Source organism: Gymnodraco acuticeps, unplaced genomic scaffold, assembly GCF_902827175.1.
Source record: "Gymnodraco acuticeps unplaced genomic scaffold, fGymAcu1.1, whole genome shotgun sequence".
Taxonomy (NCBI): domain Eukaryota; kingdom Metazoa; phylum Chordata; class Actinopteri; order Perciformes; family Bathydraconidae; genus Gymnodraco; species Gymnodraco acuticeps.
Genome location: NW_022991154.1, coordinates 7,347,317 through 7,368,841, shown reverse-complemented (window position 1 = coordinate 7,368,841; position 21,525 = coordinate 7,347,317). Strand labels below are relative to the sequence as shown.

Sequence of the window (21,525 nt, the reverse complement as noted above, 5' to 3'; positions counted from 1 at the left end):
GAGAAAGTGTAATGTTGCTGAGGAATCACTGTGTGGGCATGTATTTCTTTGTTTGTTTGTAGCCTTTATTTATCCAGGTAACAAATCCCATTGAGATCAACGATCTCTTTTACAAGGGAGACCTGCCGATCTTTACCATCTGCTGACTCTGAACAATCATCTGTTGACTCTGAACAATGAAAAGTCATGCTGTATAAACTACTAGCAATTCCTGTTTGTACTCTAGCCATGGATGTACACTACATTTCTTCTGCTACTCCAGGAAATTGCTATTTTGTGTTTAACCCTTAGATGCACGAGTGACTGGACCCTACACTCTTCCATAAGTGGGTCAAAAAGGACCCGTATTAGAATAATATGTGTTTTTATGCCATTTTTGTCATTTTGGTTAAGAAAAATCACTTGTATAATATTTAGTATTATATTTTGGTTCACACTAGAAATATTTAATATTTAATTTTTCACTATTTATAATTTTAAACATTTTTTTTTACATTTTGAAAAAAAACTTTTTCGCATAGGATTCCATAGAAAATGCATGCGGGTCATTTTTGACCCACTTATGGAAGCTTGGGGTAGTAATACAAAAACTACAATTTCTTAAAATGTAAATTTCAAATTTGAATGGCATGATATCCAAAACATGTTTTTTGAGGAATAGCTGGAATATGAAATGACAAAAGATACTTCAAGAAAACCAACTCACCGGGTCAAACAAGACCCACTTATGCATCTAAGGGTTAACGAAATAGACATTAGGCCACCATGATGCAAACACGTTTTTGAGTTGAATAGACCAGGTACTGACCAGGAAGAGGCTCTTGGTGGATCCGTTGTGCTGAGAAAGGTTTCTGATCATCTTCATCACCAGAACATCCTTTAGCTTCAGAGCACGCTTCATCAATCTCTTGAGACCGTTGCCTAGGGCAGCAAGGAGAAAGAAAGCAAGGACAAAGAGCACATAATATAACCCAACAACATACGGTATAATAAAAGGTCCATATATTGTGTTCATTGTCTCTTTGGAGCTCATACCTTCACAGATGATACGCGCATTACTCTTGTTAGCAGCCAGGTTGATGCAGAGCGAGATGAGCTCCACATCTATCTCCTTCTCCACACAGTCAAACAGCATCTTCATCAGCTGTCAGTTGCAAGTTTCAAATGTCAGTTAACAGCTTAATTCAATCGTCGCTGAGAATTAGGATAAATAAATCAACTACACACATAAGTGTTTGTTTGAATAGGAAGGTGGTTCCCAAAAAGAAACAAAACTTCTTCAGTCTGTGGCTTTGTTTGTGTGCCTGGTTGTAATATGTCATTTTGAAAAACCTCACATTTTTTAAGAACATCCCTGAAGTCTATTTGATTATGTTAAAGCCAATCATTGCTGTTGGAGCCAATGAGAGAAAAGGAAGCTGAGGAGGGGGGATGAAAATAAAACAGAAAATTATGGTATAAAATAAGTGTGATTCAGAAAGAGAGTGTTTGAGATAAAGGCAAGCGTCATTTCTATCCTCCCTGATACCCTCCTCCTCCTCCTCCTCCTCCTCCTCCTCCTCCTCCTCCTCCTCCTCCTCTTCCTCCTCCCTACCTCTGTCTGTCCGTCTCTCCTGCACTGATTTAACATTAAACAGGAAGAGCTTTGAGCTGAGGGAGGGTGGGGGGGCAGAGGTGCACTGCTTCCCTGTGAGGAGTCAGGAATCAGAGAGAGAGGGAGAGAAAGGCTGGGCCGGGCCTGGGTAAGGTATCACATACCAGGGGCCCCGGACCCCAAATCAGCCTCGTCTAGACTCTCTGGCACCTGCCTCTGCTTATTTACCACAGACAGCCACCGGAGGCCCAGTCAGGGCCCAACGCCACGCTGCAGCCTGACCAGCTCACACACCTCCGTCCCCCACCTCCACCTCCACCTCCACCTCTGTTCCTCTCCTCTCCTCCCTCCTGACATCCCCGATCTGGAAACCCCAAATCCAGCACCAAACGGTGACCCCATTAAAAGCTGGAGAAGGGGAAAGGGGCAGGTCAGTCACTAGCCTGGGAAAGCGATACAAGAGAAGAGTCTTAAAACTACTAAATAGGTGAGAGGATAAAAAAAGTGGGGAACTGGGTGAAGCTGTTTGTTATATATGCGTTTTTTCACAGACAAGGCAGTTGGAGGAATATTGTGATATCATGTGTGACAAGAACACGAGGAGAGTTGCACTATTATTGGGGTGCATTTGGGATAAAGATACAAATAATATTGAATAAGATAAAAACTGAAACTATGTCCACACTAAACTGACCTCATTTTCTAATAAATGATTTAAGTATGAATATTAGGTTTTGCAATGGCGTTTTCATGTGGTTTTACTTAAAGACCTGCATCCACAGGCTTCTTTTTGGATTAAACAACTTGGTTTTTTTCTGATTTCATGACATAAAACCTCTGACCACAGTAAAATCCTGTTTTTGAAGCACTTTGCACAAATAAATCATATCAATATTTTATGATAAACTCACAATGAATGTATATAACTGTACAATGTAACTCCTCCTGATGTTATACAACTCCCCAAATAGAGGAAGTTTGTTCTTCTTAATTGTTCTGTCAAACAGTGTCCGTCATTGATTCTCTATCCTCTCCAGTTGGTGGATTGAAGGTAAAAAAGGAGAGAACAACATGCAGCTTCACATTTTGCTCTGAGCAAAAGATGGATTGATAACATTAGAGAAATGGAGGTAGAGGAGGGTGGTGAGGTGAGAGTGAGCGGGCCTCGAGCGGGGTCGGAGGTCACATCCTGGTCATGCTGCTTGCCCCGCATCCTTTCTACCACGGGGGGAGCCTGGGGTTCAGATCTGCTGCTGACGTGACCTTCTGAACAAACAGCCGACTCTCCCGACCACATCTGGCCCGCATTTACACCCAATCTCAACAAACAAACACAACGCACATTTAGCTAATCGCCGATGATGAGAGGAGCGACTGACCGGGTCAACTCAATCAGGAGGGAGTGTAACTCAACAAAAATGTTGTGATCGAAAGTTGAAAGAAACACGCCTGAGGCGTGTTGAACTTTAGCTGTGAACTTAATTTTACTGATCATAACTCCAAATCATTTTGGACATAACAGTGCTGATTGTTTGTTGATGGACCAGTTTGGCAATGCTAATTAAGGGTATGTGGAGGAGATACAGAAAAGGATGAAATGAAATGAGGAGGTTTGCAGGTTTTCATTGCAGTGCGAGCAAAGACTGTGCAGCAGCGGTTTTGGTTCCAGATGTGGCACGGGTCCCTCCCTTCACTCTGTTTGTCATGCATTCATTCCCGGGTGCCGTTAGCTGCCCATGCTAATGTGTCTGTCTTGGTCTGCTGGCAGTGTACATTAGCCAGTCTTACCTGCGGTATGCAGTCTGTGTCGGCAAACATGGACTTGAATCTGTCGTCCATGCTGATGTGGTACAGAATGCACATGCTGAGCTGTCTCTGGCCCTCGTCAGCTGCAACATAAACACAGGAGGAGGAGAAAAGTCAATGGGTGAATGACTGGTTGTGCCTTTACGCTTCGTGGGATGCCAATGACCACAACTAGGAGAGCTATGTGTTTTTTGAAAATATTAATGAGCTGAATGGCCTTTTTAAGGGAATTCTGTTGGAGGTCAAATTGCATTTGGTGCAGAATCAGCACCAGTCGGCTGCAGTTTCTCAATTTGTCGTGCCTCCCAGGCAGCTAAGCAGAGGAAAAACAATATTTAAAAGGTTACATGAGGATCTTCAGCAGGCTACTGCAGAAGAGGCAAGCTTTTCATGCTGCTCAAAGGGACAGTTGTACTAAAATACGTTATTCAGGTTTTGAGATATCCAGATGTCTGTCAAAATCAGGGGAAATGGAATTTAATTTCTGCTACACACAGCAGCTAGGGATAAGTCTGGCAATATATTTTATTTCCCTTTTCTCAAAACATTTGGAGCCACACCAAAATGGAATGCATCTACTAAAAGGTATTGTCTATCAAAGCCTGATATATCTTCTTCGTCTGTGCTATAGAGGTCCACTGTTGTGCAGAATGTTTTTAAAGACCTCAATGAGCCACATTGTTGCACTGGGAGACATTTTTCCTTGATTACCATTAACAAATGCGTATTTTTTGTATTAAGCCTCATAAAGAAGGAAGACTATATTTGTGAGAATATAAGATATACATCTTCAGTTAAAAAACAGTAGCTTACAGCTGAGGGCCACAGACGGTAGTTGAAAGAGCATTGGGAGACGGACTAACATGTTTTTTGGTTTGGTTCTATACATGGGATTTGAATAGAAAACATATAGAAGGATGCCAGCCTTATTTAAAAAACATCTCTTCTCCCTCCAGAAATAGTGACTGGTGTTAGGATACTCCACAGACCTTACTGAGGACAGTTTACACAGGGACCATTTCTACAGCAGAAAGTAGTTCCAATGAAAACTATGGACAGTCAGGTCTGTTGATTCTCCAGAGAGAGACTGGGACAGTGTTCGTGTAGACACATCACGTTGCATTAATAATGTCTTTGCTACTTGGAGGTAGTGGAACAAGCTCAAATCCTCCAAAATCAACACCTTTTGCTCAGCATACAGTCGATCTATTTATTTCAATACATCACTGATTCTCAGTTTCACAATTAAAGACACCTAGACTATGCACACAAGGTGTCATGGCGATGTCATGCATATGTATCCTTTTTCTAACTTGTACTTGGAATTGGGTATTGTTGAACTTATATTTCATTCCTTATATGTAGCTATGAATAGCACACTAAACATAATTGAAAATGACACTAAATACAGGCATGACAATGAAGGTATTTCAATTGGTTGAGATGTAGATATTTATTATTTAAAGCATCTATAGAAGCCATTCGTACCTACTGGCAATGATAAAGGTATGATTTCCATTCGCCTCCATTGCATTGTAGTGTTAGTAGAGAGTAGAGAGTCAGTTATCTTGAAATCAAGATAAATAAAACCAAAACCATTTGCATAGATAGATACTGCTTAATTTCATTTATTGTACTGATCCATAAATATATGTTTAATAAATGTATTACACTCTGGAACTACAGTTTTGTGAGCTTATCAGGCCTCTACAGCAACGTGGAGGAGATAAAGGCAGAATGGATTGAGTGTTAGACTGTCAGTGAGCCCAAGACTTTCATGAGTTTGACCTCTGACCAGAGCTGGGGGGGAGCTGGAGGAGGAGCCAGCCCGGGAGAATTAACAGAGTTCAGACCAGAGTTTGACCCGGGAACTTTTCATTAAGAGAAGTGTTAAGAGAGAGGCTCTTCACTGGAGCTGAACCACCGACAGACCTCCTGTAATGCCCACCAGCCTCCAGAAGCCCGACAAGGTCCAGTTAAAACTGGTCCCAGCCGTGTTCGGTCACTGGCCATACAGGGAGCCTTATCGCCAAGTATAAGATCCAGATGTGCTCAGTGAAGCCCTGGAATCACAGGAGGGAGAGACGGCTTCTAGATTTAATTGGGAAAACAGGAGGAAGCATCAATTTTACTGCCTTTAATAAGTTTAAGCTACGCCGCTTGCTGCTCTGGAACTTCCAGCGCGGCCAGCGATTGGCCAGAACACGTGCTTCTCATTAGCGATCCTTTACCTCAGCCGATACCTTAAAATGCACATGAAAACAACCAAGCGCTCACACACGGAGGCAATAAGCTCCTGCAGACCTTGCCGACTCACTCTGCTGGTAAGAACATGGAGGATCCTTTCTGGGCGAGGAGAGAGATCCCATTAAATGTTCAAAACACTGGTAGGGTTGGGGCAAGAGAGAAAAAAAAGGTGAAGGGGAGCTGTTAAGAATTAACTAGACTGTTCAGGGGCAGTTAGTGGGCTAGCTAATCTCCAATTACACCCCAGCCTGATTTAAAACCGCCCCAAACTTCGTAAAATTACACCCGCACACATTAGGAGGCGTCTGGGCGAGCTTTTGTGGACAGCGCCACTCTGTTGTTATTGCATTTTCTGGATAAACAAGCAAGCTGGGTTGGGTCTTTGGAGACATCACACACCACATGATGGGGGTGAAATGCTCTTAAAAATTGGACCCCACCCTCACTTCATTTGCCTAATTTGTTTTTGCAATGTAATGAAGGTCAACATGCTGCATTAAAAGAGTTAAAGAAGTTTGGAGTGAGTGGCAATTCTGTAAATAAGGCTGCTGCAAATGATTGTGTTTCATTATTAATAATACTTTTGGCTGATTAACAGATTTAAAAAAATGGATTTAGTTTTGCGCAAAACATATATATATACTCTGCAGCGCATTTGAAAAGAATGAGAATGTCTGGCAAAACTTGATGCCGATACATCTTCATGTCCAACTAATTTAATTATCATATACTAATGTTCTTTTCCTGATCATTTACTAATCTGCTAATTAATCTATCACCTATTTAATTGTAAATTAATTCTTTAGTCTTTAATAGTGGAACACAACAAGGGAAAAAAGATAATCTGATTAAGTATTAAAGGGTTAAGAGGTAAAGAAATGTTTTAATTATATTACAGGCGGTATTTTGGACATACGGATGCAGACAGCTCTTTTCGGTCCGTGCGTACAGTCAACGTGGCATCATTGTCCTGCTTGACGGCCCCTGTACTCAAAGATTGAACAGGGTTTTATCATATGTGTATGAGTGAAAGCTACGCACGGATATTTACAAGAAATCTTCAGACTTGGGCCATGAATGGACACAAAATGAGCTATGCTGACGCAAAAAAGCCATCGAGTCAAAGTGCCTTTTTTCTCGCCAGACCAACTGCCCAAAACCAATCTTTGGAATTTTTCCTTCCAAATTACTTGAACTATTTTTTAATTTTTTTAATATAGTTCTGTTAATTAACTAACCAATTCATTATTTCTGCCCTTTCTGTAAACATTAATCAAACGATTACAAGGAGGAATCTTCTACTTTAAGTTGAGCTCAAGTGTTGATGGGATGGATCTACTGGGATGTGATGATGGTGATGATGACAAGTGGAGGCTCCCGCTCCACTTTCATCTCATCATCAGGGGTCCTGACCTGGGGTCAGGTCTGGATGGCGAGGGTGGAGGCTGATAAACACGCCCCCCCCCCCCTGTCTTCTCTCCTAGAGATAAGACCAAAGTCCTCATGCGTAGAGTGTGTCAGTTGAAAAGTAGGACAGTCGGCAGTGAAGCAGATGATTAATGACGCATCGGCTCACATACAGAGGGCATTACACACATACGCAAACACACAAATACAGGCAAACTCAACAGTGTCAAAACTGTGAGCAGGCGTAATATTTCACTGTTAACTTATATTATGTGTGTGCCTTGCTTCCTGTATGAGCAGCCCCCACCCCTCCACTTCCAAAAAAACAGCCCTCCTTCCCTAAATCTCTGAAGACCTCTCCACCTCTCCGGCTCGCTCCTGCAAAAACAACATTTGTGCAGAGGCTCTGGCATGTTATTCTAACAAATATATTACATTAATTATGCGCCGTTACCCGAGCCTCCCCCTGAGAGGCTTCAAAAGGCCCGTCAGATATGATTCTGACTGTGTCACACGACCTTGCAGATGAGACAACGCACGATCGCACGCTCTGCCGATTTCAGTAGGTCACTGCTGTAATGGCCACCAGAGGCCTGGGTGCTGTGTAAAAGCGGCACCTGCAAGTACGCCGCAGTAATAACAGATTAGAGGCTCCACCGCCGGCTGAGGATGGATGAGTGTTTCTTTGTCATGTGTCTGTTTTGAGGAGTGAAAACCTGAAATAATGATTCCCCTGATGCAAATACAGACAGGACAGCCTCAGTCATAAACACACAGATAAATACACACAATGAACCAGCATAAACACAACTACAGGAATACAAACAGTCATCAGTAAACAGTAAGACGTATTACCGAGCAGTGACGAGAATCTGGGAAGGAGTCCTGCCTGGACCATGTGGCTGCGCAGCGTCGTGTCGAAGGAGAGGTTGAGCAGGAGGCGTAGGTTGGTGCTCAGGAGCTCCTCGTGCTCGCAGGGAACCAGCCGACCAAGCTTCTCCACGGCAAACGTTTCAGCCTGCAGACAAGTGAAACAAAGACTTTGAGGTTCTGCTCCAGACGAGAACTGGCACCTGTAATAATGCATAATACTAGCAGTCGATAGGCCAGTATATGAGTCGTGCAACAGCTTGGGGAAGCACAAACAAGTTGCCACCATGCATTTCTATTAATATTTGGAAAATGTTTTGTACATGTGTGAGCAGTGTGAGAACAACATTTTTTAATTTTTTTTTATTGGAATATCGGAACATATTTTTTATAGATCTAAAACCACTAATATTATCAAGCATACTTAATTTTGTTTTAAGCAGTTAAAAACAGTATTTCCCACAAAAGAAAAGACCATAATGGATGACATTTCTACAGCTGAAATGCTTAAAAGATGACGTTTGAAGAGAATAATAAAAAGATAATTTGGTTATCTATTTTTTGCAGACTTAAAATATACATGGGCAGAACGTTTGCATTCAATTATTCCTCAAAAAGTTAAAATTGTTTTTACATTATTTGTCGGTCTTAACTGTTCAGACCTGCCACCCATTAACACGCCTGCATTAAATACAGGAACGTCATGATTTATTTGAAATATGATGAAAATAACATTAGTAAACATGTGCATAACATATTGATATCTTGCCTTTACTTTTCTAATAACCTGGTGACAAGCTTGGACAAGGTTCACATGATATACAGGCAGGTGGAGGTGTTGAGCTGATGACACAGAACTAAGACTAAAAACACAAAGTCACGCCCCAGCGACTCTGTAGAGGAACTCTGATGTGTGAAAAGGTGCACAGCGTGGTGTTGTTTGGAATGCATGCTGTCAATATGACTGTCAGAGTGATGCAGCAGTGCTCGTCAGCCGGTGCCGCTTGTTAACATGCCCGTCTCCCCTCTGCTGTGGTCCCTCCACATCCAGATATCACAGTGACGCAACCTGCTCCCAGTTAAAACGCACTCGCTGCTACTGTGCGCAAAACCAGCTCCAGTCGCACCATCACAAACCAGACCTTGAGCAGCATAATCAACTGCAGCCTGCGTCAATTACCACTGACATTCCCCTTCCATTAGTGACAGCGACAGCAACATAAACTCATCACACTGTTTTGGGAGACATATCTGATTTGGAGAAAGTCACAAAACATTTGAGTAAATAAAAGCTGATGACATACAGCATAATTAAGTGATCACTCTTTAATTTAATCAATTAAACACCCATGTCTTTAAATGGAAACATATTTCCCCTTGTGTAAACTGATATACTCAACAGAGTGAAAGTGTTGAAACCACTATTTCCCTGCTTGAGTGGGTCCAAACCCCTGAAGGGTTCTTTAATTCTGAATCAAAAGATACACTGAGGGGGAAACAAGGAGATAAAACCAGTTCCTACCAGGGTCTGGCTTTGATAACGTCCTGCAAACTGAGTGAGATTGGAACCAGGTGGGGCTGGATTAGGGGAAAGTCGGAGCGCTGAGGTGCCTGTACGAGCGCTGGGGGACACGTGGCCAAAAGCGGACGTTCTAAGCATTTATTAAATTGAAATTTGATAAGCGTGGTTTCAACCGGCATTTCTTCTGGGGGAAGGCCATTTGTCAAAGTGTCTTTGGGAGTTTTTTACAGAACAAATAAAGAAAGATTGTTTCCTCTTAACTTTACTAATTGAGTTAAATGTCTCAAAAAAGAGATGTATAGAAAGAAGATTAGTTGGTAAAAAGTCAAAACGGCACACTGACGCCCTTCATTTCAAACAATGAACAGTTCTGCAGGGCTGCCACCGCAGACACTGAAATCATTATTAAAAGTTAGATTCAAATGTTTTGTTATAATCATACATGGTTCTCTCAGTTCTAGACATAATATTATAAGACGTTTTAAAGCCACTCATAATTAAAGTAAAAAATATACTGTAATGTGAGAGGTGTTTATTTAAAAATATATATTTTGAGATTTAAAAATGCATGATTAAAATAATCCTACTGCCTATGTTTTAGTAGTTTTAAGCCTTTAGAAATATTTATTTAAGATGAATCCTTTTTTTAGATTAATGAATTAAATTACTTTCAAAATCCATGATACTGTACATGTCATGTTTGACATAACAATGAATCAAAGCAACATGAAAAAAATCTAGATCCTTGAAGTCGACACAAACAAATTATAATTATTAAACACCACCACTGAAGTGGAGTAAATATGTCTCCCCAAACCAATCGGGTAACCATCAAAACATTTTGTTTACCACAGAAGTTACTTTCTACAATAATCTGAAATCCAAATGAAATATCCCTTTGGCTTTCTGTCGAGGGAGACAAGGCAATGGAAAATTCCAAGTCAGCTTAGAGAAATACATCATGCCTGAAGCACTCTATAGGTGACACTTAATAAAGCTACTATATATCTTAATCAAACGTAACGCCCTTACGCTACGTTAGGTCACTATACCCGAAATACGTCACAGAACCCAAGAAGTAAACAATGGAAAAAGAGAAATGTCCAACGAGGCGTTCTGGGGCAGCATAGACAGGTCTTTTCTGTGTTAGAGTTTTACTCGCTACAGGGTGTACTTTGAGGGTTTGTGACTCTGCAGACCGTTTACATGCAGAAAAGCTACATAACTCACAAGGGGACGGGTGATAACAGGAAAAGCACGACATGGGACCTTTAACAAAAAAATAACTCCCTGTCTCACCATATCATTCTTGTTCTCCAGGAAGATGGAGAGCTTCTTGAGGAAGGAGACAACCACCAACAGCAGCTCCTCGTCCTCCCGGTCCAGGATCTTCACCAGCATGTGGACGATGTTTTTATTCCTCATCTTCAGCTCTGTGCGGGTGTCTTCAGCCAGGTTCAGCAGCAGGCCCAGAGCAACTGCAGGAGGAAACGTGTCAGAGACCACAGGATCAGGCAGGGAAACATGGGCAGTAATCTAGCTGCAACTCACTTATACTCCCTGGCTGTGTTTTCTTGTTATATCACCAGTTATATCTATTTTAGTTTAAGTGTGCCTCTTGAGTCCTCGACAAAACATTTTTTAATTGATATTTTCATTAGTCAGCCGTTTTCTATCAATGGTGAACACGTTGTTTTTGTCTATCTCTTAAAAAAAAATAAAAATAACAGAAGAAAGCAGCAATTGTGAAATTGGAGAAGTTTGAAACAACCATTCTTCTTGATCTGCTTAATAAATGAATGAATCAATAATGCACATCAGGTAACATTTTCACATCAAATGGTTTGTTAAACCTGCACAAGTGCATTGAACATACATATTCTAGAAGTGTTCCATAAACAAACATGTTCTGATAACTACAGTATGAGATAGATACATTGAACAAAACGTTTCAACAGTTACCTCTGAGAAGATGCTCTTGTTTGACCAGAAGGCTCTGGTACTTTCTAAAAGACTTCTCATGTTCCTTTTTCAGATGTTGGTTCTCAGAGAATTCTTCATGTGTTATAAGTCAAGGAACTACATTTTATACAAAAAGCCTTAAACAGTGTCATCTTATACTGCACCATTACAAATGTCTCCAGGTTTAGTATTGTGCCTAGCTTGAGTTCCATTTAAAAAACATATTTTATATTTGTATTGGATTTGTTATAGAATGGCTTTCAAATAAAAAAGATGTTCCACTTGTATGACTCTTAAAAAGGATATAGGCCTTTTTCTTCTTCTGTAGTTCGTCTTGCCAGAGGTCGTATCTCTTCAGCTCATGCTCAATAATATTCATACACAGGGCTCCGATCTTGAAATGTGTGACCAGGCCATGGAACTGGGAGAAACTAGAGGAGAAAAAATAAGATTGGAGAGAAAGAGAAAATACCATTATCCAAAATTGTTTTTAAAAACTGAAAAAAATCCACAATGATTTGAGGATTCCAGCTGGGAGCTGTCACTAAATGACCCAATCCGTCACCCCTGAAGTAGTTTACAAAGTAAACTGTCAAAGTCAAAACACATTCAGTCAAACAGTACGTCCTGGTCCGACTTATAATCAGTCCAACTTGAACAGTTCCACAATCCAAACAGCATAACGTGGAGATGGAAAGGAGCCAAGAGTGACGATCAGTTTTCAGAAGAACACGTCCCTCTCGCTGCCCCTAAATCAGCTCTGACAGACATTTATGTATTATTCTAGCAAGGGGCTAATTTTAGTGTTTCCTAACCCCCAGTTGGAGAGTGAAACTTCAGTACTAGGTATGCTGCCAAAATGTGGATGGACTACTGTAAGAAAGAGGGAGAGCAGTATACAAAAAGAAAGGAGCGCAGAGGCAATTGGGGTGTGCGGTCAGTTGATGTTACAACAGAAATGTATCATTACTGCACACAAGGAGGCAACCATATGGCTCTTAAAAATGTTTAACTGCCTTATTCTGGTTTACTGGCTTTGTGCTGCAAATACAAAAGAATGTGAAGTTGTGTTCTGTTGATTTAAGCTTATGTTCCTTGTTTCAGCTTCTTGGTCCCAATGACAGGGAATTCTTAATACTAGTCCCTTTACTGTTTACATGAAAATGCAGCCCTTGCATTTTTTTTTCGAGTGTCTGGACTGTCCGACTTGAACCCTTCCAACACCTTTGGGATGAACTGGATCAACAACTGTGAGCCGGATCACAAAGTATTAAAGTGCACGTTTACAAGCACACGGTTCTGTTTGTACTACATTGGTCGTCTGTCCCTGACAGTAAAAGTCTTTGGCAGTGGGCATGGGTTAATGAATACATGTACATAATGCAGACCCATGCAACCATGAAACATTGAAGACGATAAATTAAGTTTTAAACGACTTAAATGTGTAAGGCAATACTTTAAACTGGCATCCTCAAAATCCACAGCCATGTTGCGTTTAATACCAACTCAACAAATATGGAAGGATTTAGGGGTTAAGTACTTTTGCATGTTAACCAGAAAGTTAGCATGACGCTGGTTCCCTTTTTAAAAAATAACCAAGATTATTTAAATACATTTTTGAAAATTGGAATGATAGTTTATGGTGCTAGCACAAGTTTGAGGTGCAAATGCAATCAGTGTAGTTATTTAGATATAGAATATGTTAAGCTTGTTTTGACCACAGGGATGTAACAATTTCTTTTTTACTAACATTGAGGAAACAGGCAGTGCAAAAATGTCCAACTCATTTCCAAGTTTAAGGACTGCAGCACTCTGTTGGTATAGCACATTTGGATATGTCAAGGTCTTTGTATGCAAACAAAATCAACACATAAAAAAATAACACATAAAGCGATCACAAACACCCAATATAAATAAATCAGAAGCAGAAACTTTGGGTTTTTATAGAACAGCAGGTTTACCTGGAGAAGCAAGAAAAAAGACATAGATGATGGTGGTTGCCAGGTCCACGCTCTGCTTCCAGTCCTCCCTCAATACTCTGGCCAGGGCTCCAATGGCCGCCTCTGACGATGGCGAACAAAAACATGTCAATAAAGACACAGAAATTAAGAAAAGGTCAAACAAAGAGAAGGCAAGATAATAAGGAATGACTACAGATGAGAAAGTAAAACAAAAGTGTCTGTATGTGGAATTCAATCAGAGTCAGATTGCGCAGAGGGCGGTGCAGCTGGAGGTTCATTTGAAGAAGCGTGGGGGAATGCGATGAGGTCGGAGGCTCCTGAGGATTTTGAGCGATGGGTGCTTCTCAACCTAAAGACGTGCGTCCCAAGGTTTGTCTCCGCTTTCCACCCTGACCCCATTCCTCTGGGTTCACACGAACACTCTGCTATTATCAACATTGGACCGGTTGATGCGGTGCGGCAGACAGAGTGAGCAGACGACGCGTTATGACAGATACAAATGAAGCTGTGCCATCTCACCGAGGCAGCACAGGATGATGGCTTCGTGCTGTTGTGAGAGAAACAGCCCGGTTGTCACGGGAAGGGAGCAGAAGTGAAGCTGAGCTTTGTTTTCTTTAAAAGGGGAGCAGAGAGGACATGCTGATACAAGTCAGACACTCAAGCAATACTCTATCAAAACAAAACGTTTTTGTAAAAAAATCCAGTTTTAGCTTGAGAATTTGGAATATGGCTGCACTTTCAACTTTAGCCATTGGATCCACTTTGCCAGGAAAAGTTTATTTTCAGAAAATGAACACGTTCTGAATAATTGAGCATCAAAGTTCATCCTTGACTTTTTTAGAGCTGTCAACCACATTTCAAGATCTTCCTCTGGAGATGGAGTCTGCTCAGATGTCACACAGATAGTCATCATACCAACAGTCACTGGATGGCCAGAAACAGACGAAGGCCATTCACATGCCTTTCCCTGCATGTGCTTCACAAAAGTGTTGTCAAACAGCTTCAGTATGTAAAGGGACAGAAATAGTACAAAATGGACAGCGGACGCAGAGGCGGATCTATTTATACTACATTTGGGGTCTGCTTATAACAACATATTGCTGACCGTTGCTGACCGTTGCTGACCTTCGCGACCACATTCATGTTAAAACTTGATATTGTTATTTAGAAATTGTTCACATAATACTTAGTAAAATGTGAATCCTTTTATTAAGAGGAAAGTTACATTTCATGAAATATCTTTTATTTATCTTTTATTTTGTGCTCTCTGTACCCTGAAGTGATCAATATGCCAGTAGAACTTGGTCTTGTTGGAAATGTTTTGATACCACTGCCTAAACAATACCCGAGACCTGAATTATACTTGAGTACTGCCACTACTTCTACTACTAGGCCGTTGTGTCCATGGGCAAGACACTTCACCCTAATTTGCTCCTGTGGGTATTGTCCACAGTAATAACTGTTACATGTCTAATATGTGTAATATGTTGTGTAAAGCGCTTTGAGCACCTGGAAAAGCGCTCTAATAAAAATTTAATAAATTATTATTATTATTATTGTTGCCACTAAAAGAAGCAAAGTAAAAAACAGGGTGGCTAGCTATACATTTTTGCTGTTAAAGTGTTATGGCGTAAAAAAAAAACAATGGGAAGTCCAAAATTGTGAAACAAAAGACTATGATTGGTTGACACTTCACCGCATCATTGGACGCTGAAAAAAAGTGTGAGACCAGCTCAACTATAATTTGTAGTGACAAAGGTTGCACATCAATTTGTCGACTCATGTCATCAGTTTCTATTGGAAATGGCTAGCTTTGTCGCCATACTGTGAACAAAGCAACGCCACACTTTAGATGATTCAAATCTGAAACAAAGCTGGAATGTACCAGACATGGTGTGTCAACCTAAGTTACTTGACCATTTGACAGATTAAATGTAAATATGGACAACATGCTGTAAATGTACTTTTATATTCAATGTACCGTTCTGTATGAGTTCCTCCAGGTTGTCTGGGTTTCGAGCTAGTTGGAAGATGAGGGTGGCTCCTCTGATCTTCTCCTGGATGTCTTCATACAGCAGCTCCACATACTCATCGATGCTGTTGATGCTTGCCTCCTCGTCCAGCTTAAGGGGGATGAAAGGGTTAAACATAGTGAGGACTGGCAAATGTCTTCAGAACTGTTTGCACAAACATATTGTACTGTAAAGCTTAGCTTCTACCTCCACTCCTGTGTAAGGTTTGAGCTCTCGAGATGAGATGTGTTTCTTCTCTTGGTTGTCTGTGAAAGGTTCAATTCAGCATCACAAAGACAAATTACTTCCACGTTTACTTTTTACTAAGAAAAGTTGTGTTACTACAGACACATCTATGTTGTTATAAAGTAGTGATTATAAATACCATTTGACGGTTTTCGGTTTTGCAAATAAAAGAGTAGCTGCTCCACCTCGAGGAGTTTGGAAGAGTGAATCAGTCGACATTCCTCCACGACCTTTCGGGCCAAAGAGGCCGTATCTGTGTGGGCGTTCAGGCTTTTCAGACGAATACTGTAGGGAGCACAAACATAGATCAAGGGAAATTACAGCTTTTGAGAATAACACTGGCTCTCAGACTTATAGAAGAAATTGAAATCATGATACAGAATCAGATTGATATTGTTTGACACACAATCATAATTTGTCTTAAGTTTGATTCTCACATTTTCTGACACTCTTTGCGTTCTCCAACCATTGGGATCCCCAGCTCTCCCAGGACAGTGGCCTCCACCTCATATTGAACGATAAGAGCCCTCTCAGTGGGGTGTACATCGAGAGTACAGCCCTTCACTTTCCTGTTGGTCATAAAGACACAAAGTAAGCTAAACTCAAATATTTATTCCAACAGTATAGCACAGTAATATAAAATACATTAATATTGCTTATAGGCTAAATATAGCAGATGTACATCTGTGTACTCGATAAATGGTATGTGTTTGAGAAATTGTGTACGATGCGTTTGCATACAGTTGTGAAGACATTTGCCAGTCCTCACTGTGTTTAACCCTTTCATCTCCCTTCAGCTAAACAAGGAGGCAAGCATCATGAGAGATACTCTGCTTCTTTGAATACTCGTTTATCCTTTGTGTCAGGGTCATGATTAAGAAGAGCTAACCAGATGATGTCAGAATCATCAGAAGGGTTTTTAAAAACATAAACTATTTGGGACTTTAATGACATATTTATCATAAACATTTTGCAGCTGATGAATGTGTGGCTTATTTTGGTAGAATTAATTAATATCTAAAATAATATTGTGGCTAAAGTTGGAAAACAATGTAGTTAACCCTAAAATATAAAATGTACCAACCGATATGCAATTACCTGAGCTAATTACAAGTACTTTCAAACGTTAGATGATACGCAGTTTTAATACTAAATGTAATTTAGTTAATTTTCACACATATTTCAGATGAATTCACCATCTTCCTCTGAACATACACATTAGAGTATTTTTGTAGGAGTGTAAACACAAACAAACAAGCAAGACAGTATTGTTTAATAAACCTGAATCGTTGTCATTAGTTTAGTTACTAATTTCGATGGTGGCTGCAGGTTTTTTCATTGATAACGTTACGTCACGTTTAATCGATTTTTCTTTACGTACACACCCTCAGACAGATCCTACTAATATGATGCTAACTGTAGTGTTGTTACTTCTGTTCTTGCACAGAAATACATTCATATTTGTAACACGAATATTTGTAACAGAGTTAGTTTAGCAGTCACTCATTTAAATGTCCCGTTAGGCTATCACTGAACAGCTGAGCATCCTGCTGCCTCATCGACCTCACGGTGTAAACTTAAACAAGCTAGCGTTAGCAGCCGTTACCTTTTCAGATACCGTGGATCCCCTGTTTGCAAACTGTCCATTTAAAAAAGGGGGAAAAGCTCACGTTAAAATATCCTTATTCCTAAACGGGACCCGCTGATGATGGGTAAAACAGGGCGGATGTTTTATCTATGCAGCTTGTTGCTAGGGCGGCGACCCAGCTCCCAGTATGCACTGTAGCTACAGCAGGCTAGCACTGCTGCCACCTGTAGACAAGGAGGACCAAGCGAAAAATAATTACGTGTGTAAAGTATGAAATGCTAAATTTACTCAAATAGGCCTACTGTCAAACGAGAACATTGGGGTACTTTACTTAAGTATCTTCTATAAACCAATTTTTACTTCTACAGAGAGGGAAATAGTGTACGTAAAAGCCAGACTATGAAAAAAGGTATATGACTCCTTAAATTACTTTACACGTTTAGATTTTTGTATTCAAAATGCATTAAGATTTAAAAAAATAAAACATGAACGTTTTAGACTTGAAACAATATGTTGAAAAAATATTGCAAAAAAAAGTGATAGCATCTCAATGAGAAAATTGACTTTCCTTCTAGTCACCTAGCACATTTGAACCTGTTAAGCCCTGAGCCTGTTTTTCAGGTCTCAGGCTCGAAAATGACATTCCCAGAACAAATGACCATATCTTCCCTTCTAAAAGGGTTAAATTAATATTCTTTTTTCTCAAAGTAATGATAAACCTGTGAGTTGGATGTAGAAAAGTCAGAATCAATATAGATGTTTTTTATTTTAAAGAAAATTCAGATTGAACATAGTAAAAAACTGTAAATTATAGTGTCCGTCCAAAAATTCTTTTTTACTTATAGTGAAAACTACCCTTGGATGATGGTAAGGTAGACTAAAAGCTTTAGGAATCCAAAGTACAACATATAATAAGTACCCTGTATCAAGATTGATGCAAAACAAGTGACATTTGACCTTTTTAGAGAGGTTTAGCAAAAAGAACTCCACCTCTGAGGTGATTTGGGTGGAAATGGCCGTTTTTACCGTTTCTCTGGAACCCATTGGTCGATGTTGGTGATTAGCATCTCTTTTTGACCGTTAGAGCCAATAGAATCGAAGGGGAATTTCCCCATACACACACATGGTAAAAAAAAAAGGTGGGGCTTTGCGCATGCAGGTTTGCATCAGAGTGAACCTATCTCTCGCTCTGACATCTGGAAACGGAAAAGCGGGTTTATTGCTTATGGATTATCAGAAATCATTTCAAAGGGACACAGACACATTGGATTAACCTATGGATTAACTTCAGCAGCGTTTTTATTGTTGTAATGCCATTGAAGACCACTTTTGACCAGACAACGACCAAGGTGAGCCATGTTGCCGTTTTAGCTACCTAGCGTCACATGTTTTGATGTCTATTCTTATTAATAACTTTGCGAGTTCTTATCATGGAGTGATGATGTATGTACCGATCGATTTTGTGTCATCTCACGATGTGAATCGATGGGTTGAGCGTGCAGCTACGATAAGTAATAAGGGTGTTATGAGTGAGTTTCTGTGCAACACCCCGTTAGCATTTTTCGCTCGTGGCTAATTCATAGACTCAGCGCTAGCTTTGTGTTTTTTTTTGAAAAAATAAATAAAAATGATCAGTTAGCTGAGTTTCTTCCCGTTACATGGATATAAAACATTCATAGTTTATTGAATATTAAGATGCCCTCAGACACTGTTTCCTGCAGATGACGCATTTTTCCCCCGGTATCGGGGGTGCGGTGTTGAAGAGGTTTTCAGGCTCTGGTTTATATTGAACATTCATTATTTTTTACAAACCAATTATTCAATTAATGGACAACATATTCAATACTCAATTAAAAAAATCATTAGTGAGAATCTCACAAGTTACACAACTACCAACTACATCATTTAATCTTGCTTTCACATGAATACATGAGTGATAATAATAATCAAACGATTGCACATGTTACATTATTACACTCACAGCCTCGGACATTTATCAATTTGTATTTTTCTTATATTTTCCTGATTTTACCTACTTTACTTTTCAACTTAAATATACTGAATGTTCAGTCAGAGGATTACCAAAACTATTACAATTTCACAGCAGACATTTTACTGGTCACATTAGGAGAAGCACATGTGTTACTAATAACATGAATGATGTCTCTGTTCTGTTCAATAGTGAGAGTAACAGTGCCATGCACAATATCTGAAATAAAAGTTTTAAACCCAGACGTGTAGATTATTAAACATGCATTTTCATTTTCTATGCGTAACTAACTTATAAAGAATATTGAAAAATCTGTCTTAAAGGAGTTTATCTGCCAATATGATGGATGATGTTGTTTCAGGCTGAAGTGACAGACCACCAGGGTAAATCTGGATTAATATCTCCAAACATAGCCTAACGTAATGTAAAAAAAGGATCTGTGAATTTAGGGTGTGTTAGGAAACGTGATATTGGTTTTAACTTTCCTTTGACTATTAATACTTTGTGTTAAATATCTTCAGTCTATCAAGTGGATTATTGTCAAATTGGTTGACTTTATCCATTATATAAGTGTATACTGCCATGTTCATGTCTACTTTAGGTTTTGGTTTTTGAGACATTCCCCAGAAGATTGTATGAACTGGAGGAGGTTGCAAAAGTCATTTTCTTCGCAGCTATTTTGTTAAGTCTTTTGGCCTATTGAATCCTAAACATTTGTTTTATTCAAACAAGAAAAGTTGTATTCAATACAATGCAATTAAATTATTTGAACATTTTACAAAATAAAGTGTCAGTATCTGGATTGAAGAAAGAATAAGGCGGATCATAACTTAATATAAAAGAAAAAAGAAGAAGATATCAAAGTTGAAAATTCATGCAAGTTGATGTTTTCTGCTTTGCAGATTTGTTTACTTGCTAATAATACTTTGTAATAAGACAAGCCATTGTTTTTAAGGGAAGTATTTTTCATGCCATCCATCTATTTAATCAAAGTTACAAGTAAGAATTAAACAAATGGTGAGTAGGTGTAATTAATACTGTAACACATGGGACATCTGCTCTCCAGAAAGTATTTGCTTGTCTCTGCACCAGTGACAGCTGATGTCACCGCACTATAATTAGTCTCTGGCTACTAGTGATGTATATATCTGAGTATTTGTGTTAGGGGTTAAAAATATATAGTATTCCCTAGTGACTTAATGTGCTTCAATGTAAATAGCTTGTTTTTCATCTATAGAAAATATGCACACAATTTTAGAGAACCCCTTTCCTACTCTGCAAAACAGACACCTGCAGTCATTGTGGTTTAAATACCTCATCTGTAAAGCTGTACATTTGTATGTTAAGTCAATGGGAACCACAAACGGCTATTTAAACCACTGAGACACATTTAGATGTTTAGAAGTGTTGAGATGAAAGATTGCAACCATTTGTAAAGAAAAAAAACAAACACCAGTTCTGCAAAGTATAAGAGTTTGTCGTGACTGTGAAGCTTGACCAAAATGTAGCAAAGAAGCTTAATTGCACTAATGTTTCATTAACCAATTACATTGAACAAACAATTGGGATTGGATGTTCAAATGTAAAGACTCAATATTAAAAATATTCAATTTAGAAATTACAAAAATGTAGGAGCTTACCTGGTAGAGCCTGAGCCCCATGTAATAATGCTGATCATTTAGCTTTTACCTATTACATTTAAGTTGAGAGTTGCAAAACTAAAGTTTTGTCCCACATCAGCACTTAACTCCCTACAACTTAGAAATATGTTTGGCTACCGGTCTTTGCTTGGATTAGAAAATGAACCACAACCTATTTAAGTGCATTTTTGTACTAACCAACCAAAATGTCTTCATTCTACATTATTAATATAAATGGGTGGGAAAATGACACGTTGAGTTTTGTCTGTGTACCAAAAGAATAAACTGACTTGGAGCCCACGGTGTACTCTCTGTACTTCTTTGGTTTATGAAAAAGTACTAAGACATAGGACAACACAGGAGCCATTATGTATACAAACTAGGGTTGTCAAGTTAACGCGTTAATAACGCGTTAACGCAAAAAAAAAATTAACGCCACTAATTATTTTAACGTGATTAACGCATGTGTATTTTTTTTTCCTTGGCCGCCCCGTAGTTTCAGAGCGCATCGAGTTTAAAATACCATCTACAAGCTGATGCTGACAGCCCCGCTCCTGCCGCCCGCTTGTGGCAGACCACACTTCCACGCTCACCGGCAGGCACCGACTGGCTATTGGGAGGACCGGGAGGGTGTGTGTATGTGTGGCCCGAGCGAGCGAGAGAGAGACCTTACGTGCATT

General features: G+C 39.7%; 1 protein-coding gene across 1 annotated transcript in view; it reads right to left on the bottom strand.

The window, feature by feature from the left end:
* The window catches only part of kifap3a (kinesin-associated protein 3a), a 32,068-nt gene extending 14,626 nt beyond the window's left edge, over nucleotides 1–17,442 (bottom strand). Inside the window, 14 exon segments of the mRNA XM_034237562.1 lie at nucleotides 809–921; nucleotides 1,036–1,144; nucleotides 3,383–3,483; nucleotides 7,910–8,072; nucleotides 10,746–10,924; nucleotides 11,409–11,507; nucleotides 11,715–11,839; nucleotides 13,370–13,380; nucleotides 13,383–13,471; nucleotides 15,351–15,492; nucleotides 15,589–15,647; nucleotides 15,767–15,912; nucleotides 16,065–16,196; nucleotides 17,234–17,442. Of these exon segments, the coding sequence (XP_034093453.1) occupies nucleotides 809–921; nucleotides 1,036–1,144; nucleotides 3,383–3,483; nucleotides 7,910–8,072; nucleotides 10,746–10,924; nucleotides 11,409–11,507; nucleotides 11,715–11,839; nucleotides 13,370–13,380; nucleotides 13,383–13,471; nucleotides 15,351–15,492; nucleotides 15,589–15,647; nucleotides 15,767–15,912; nucleotides 16,065–16,196; nucleotides 17,234–17,274 (1,509 nt within the window). The 5' untranslated portion in view covers nucleotides 17,275–17,442.
* Between the last annotated feature and the right edge of the window lie 4,083 nt (nucleotides 17,443–21,525).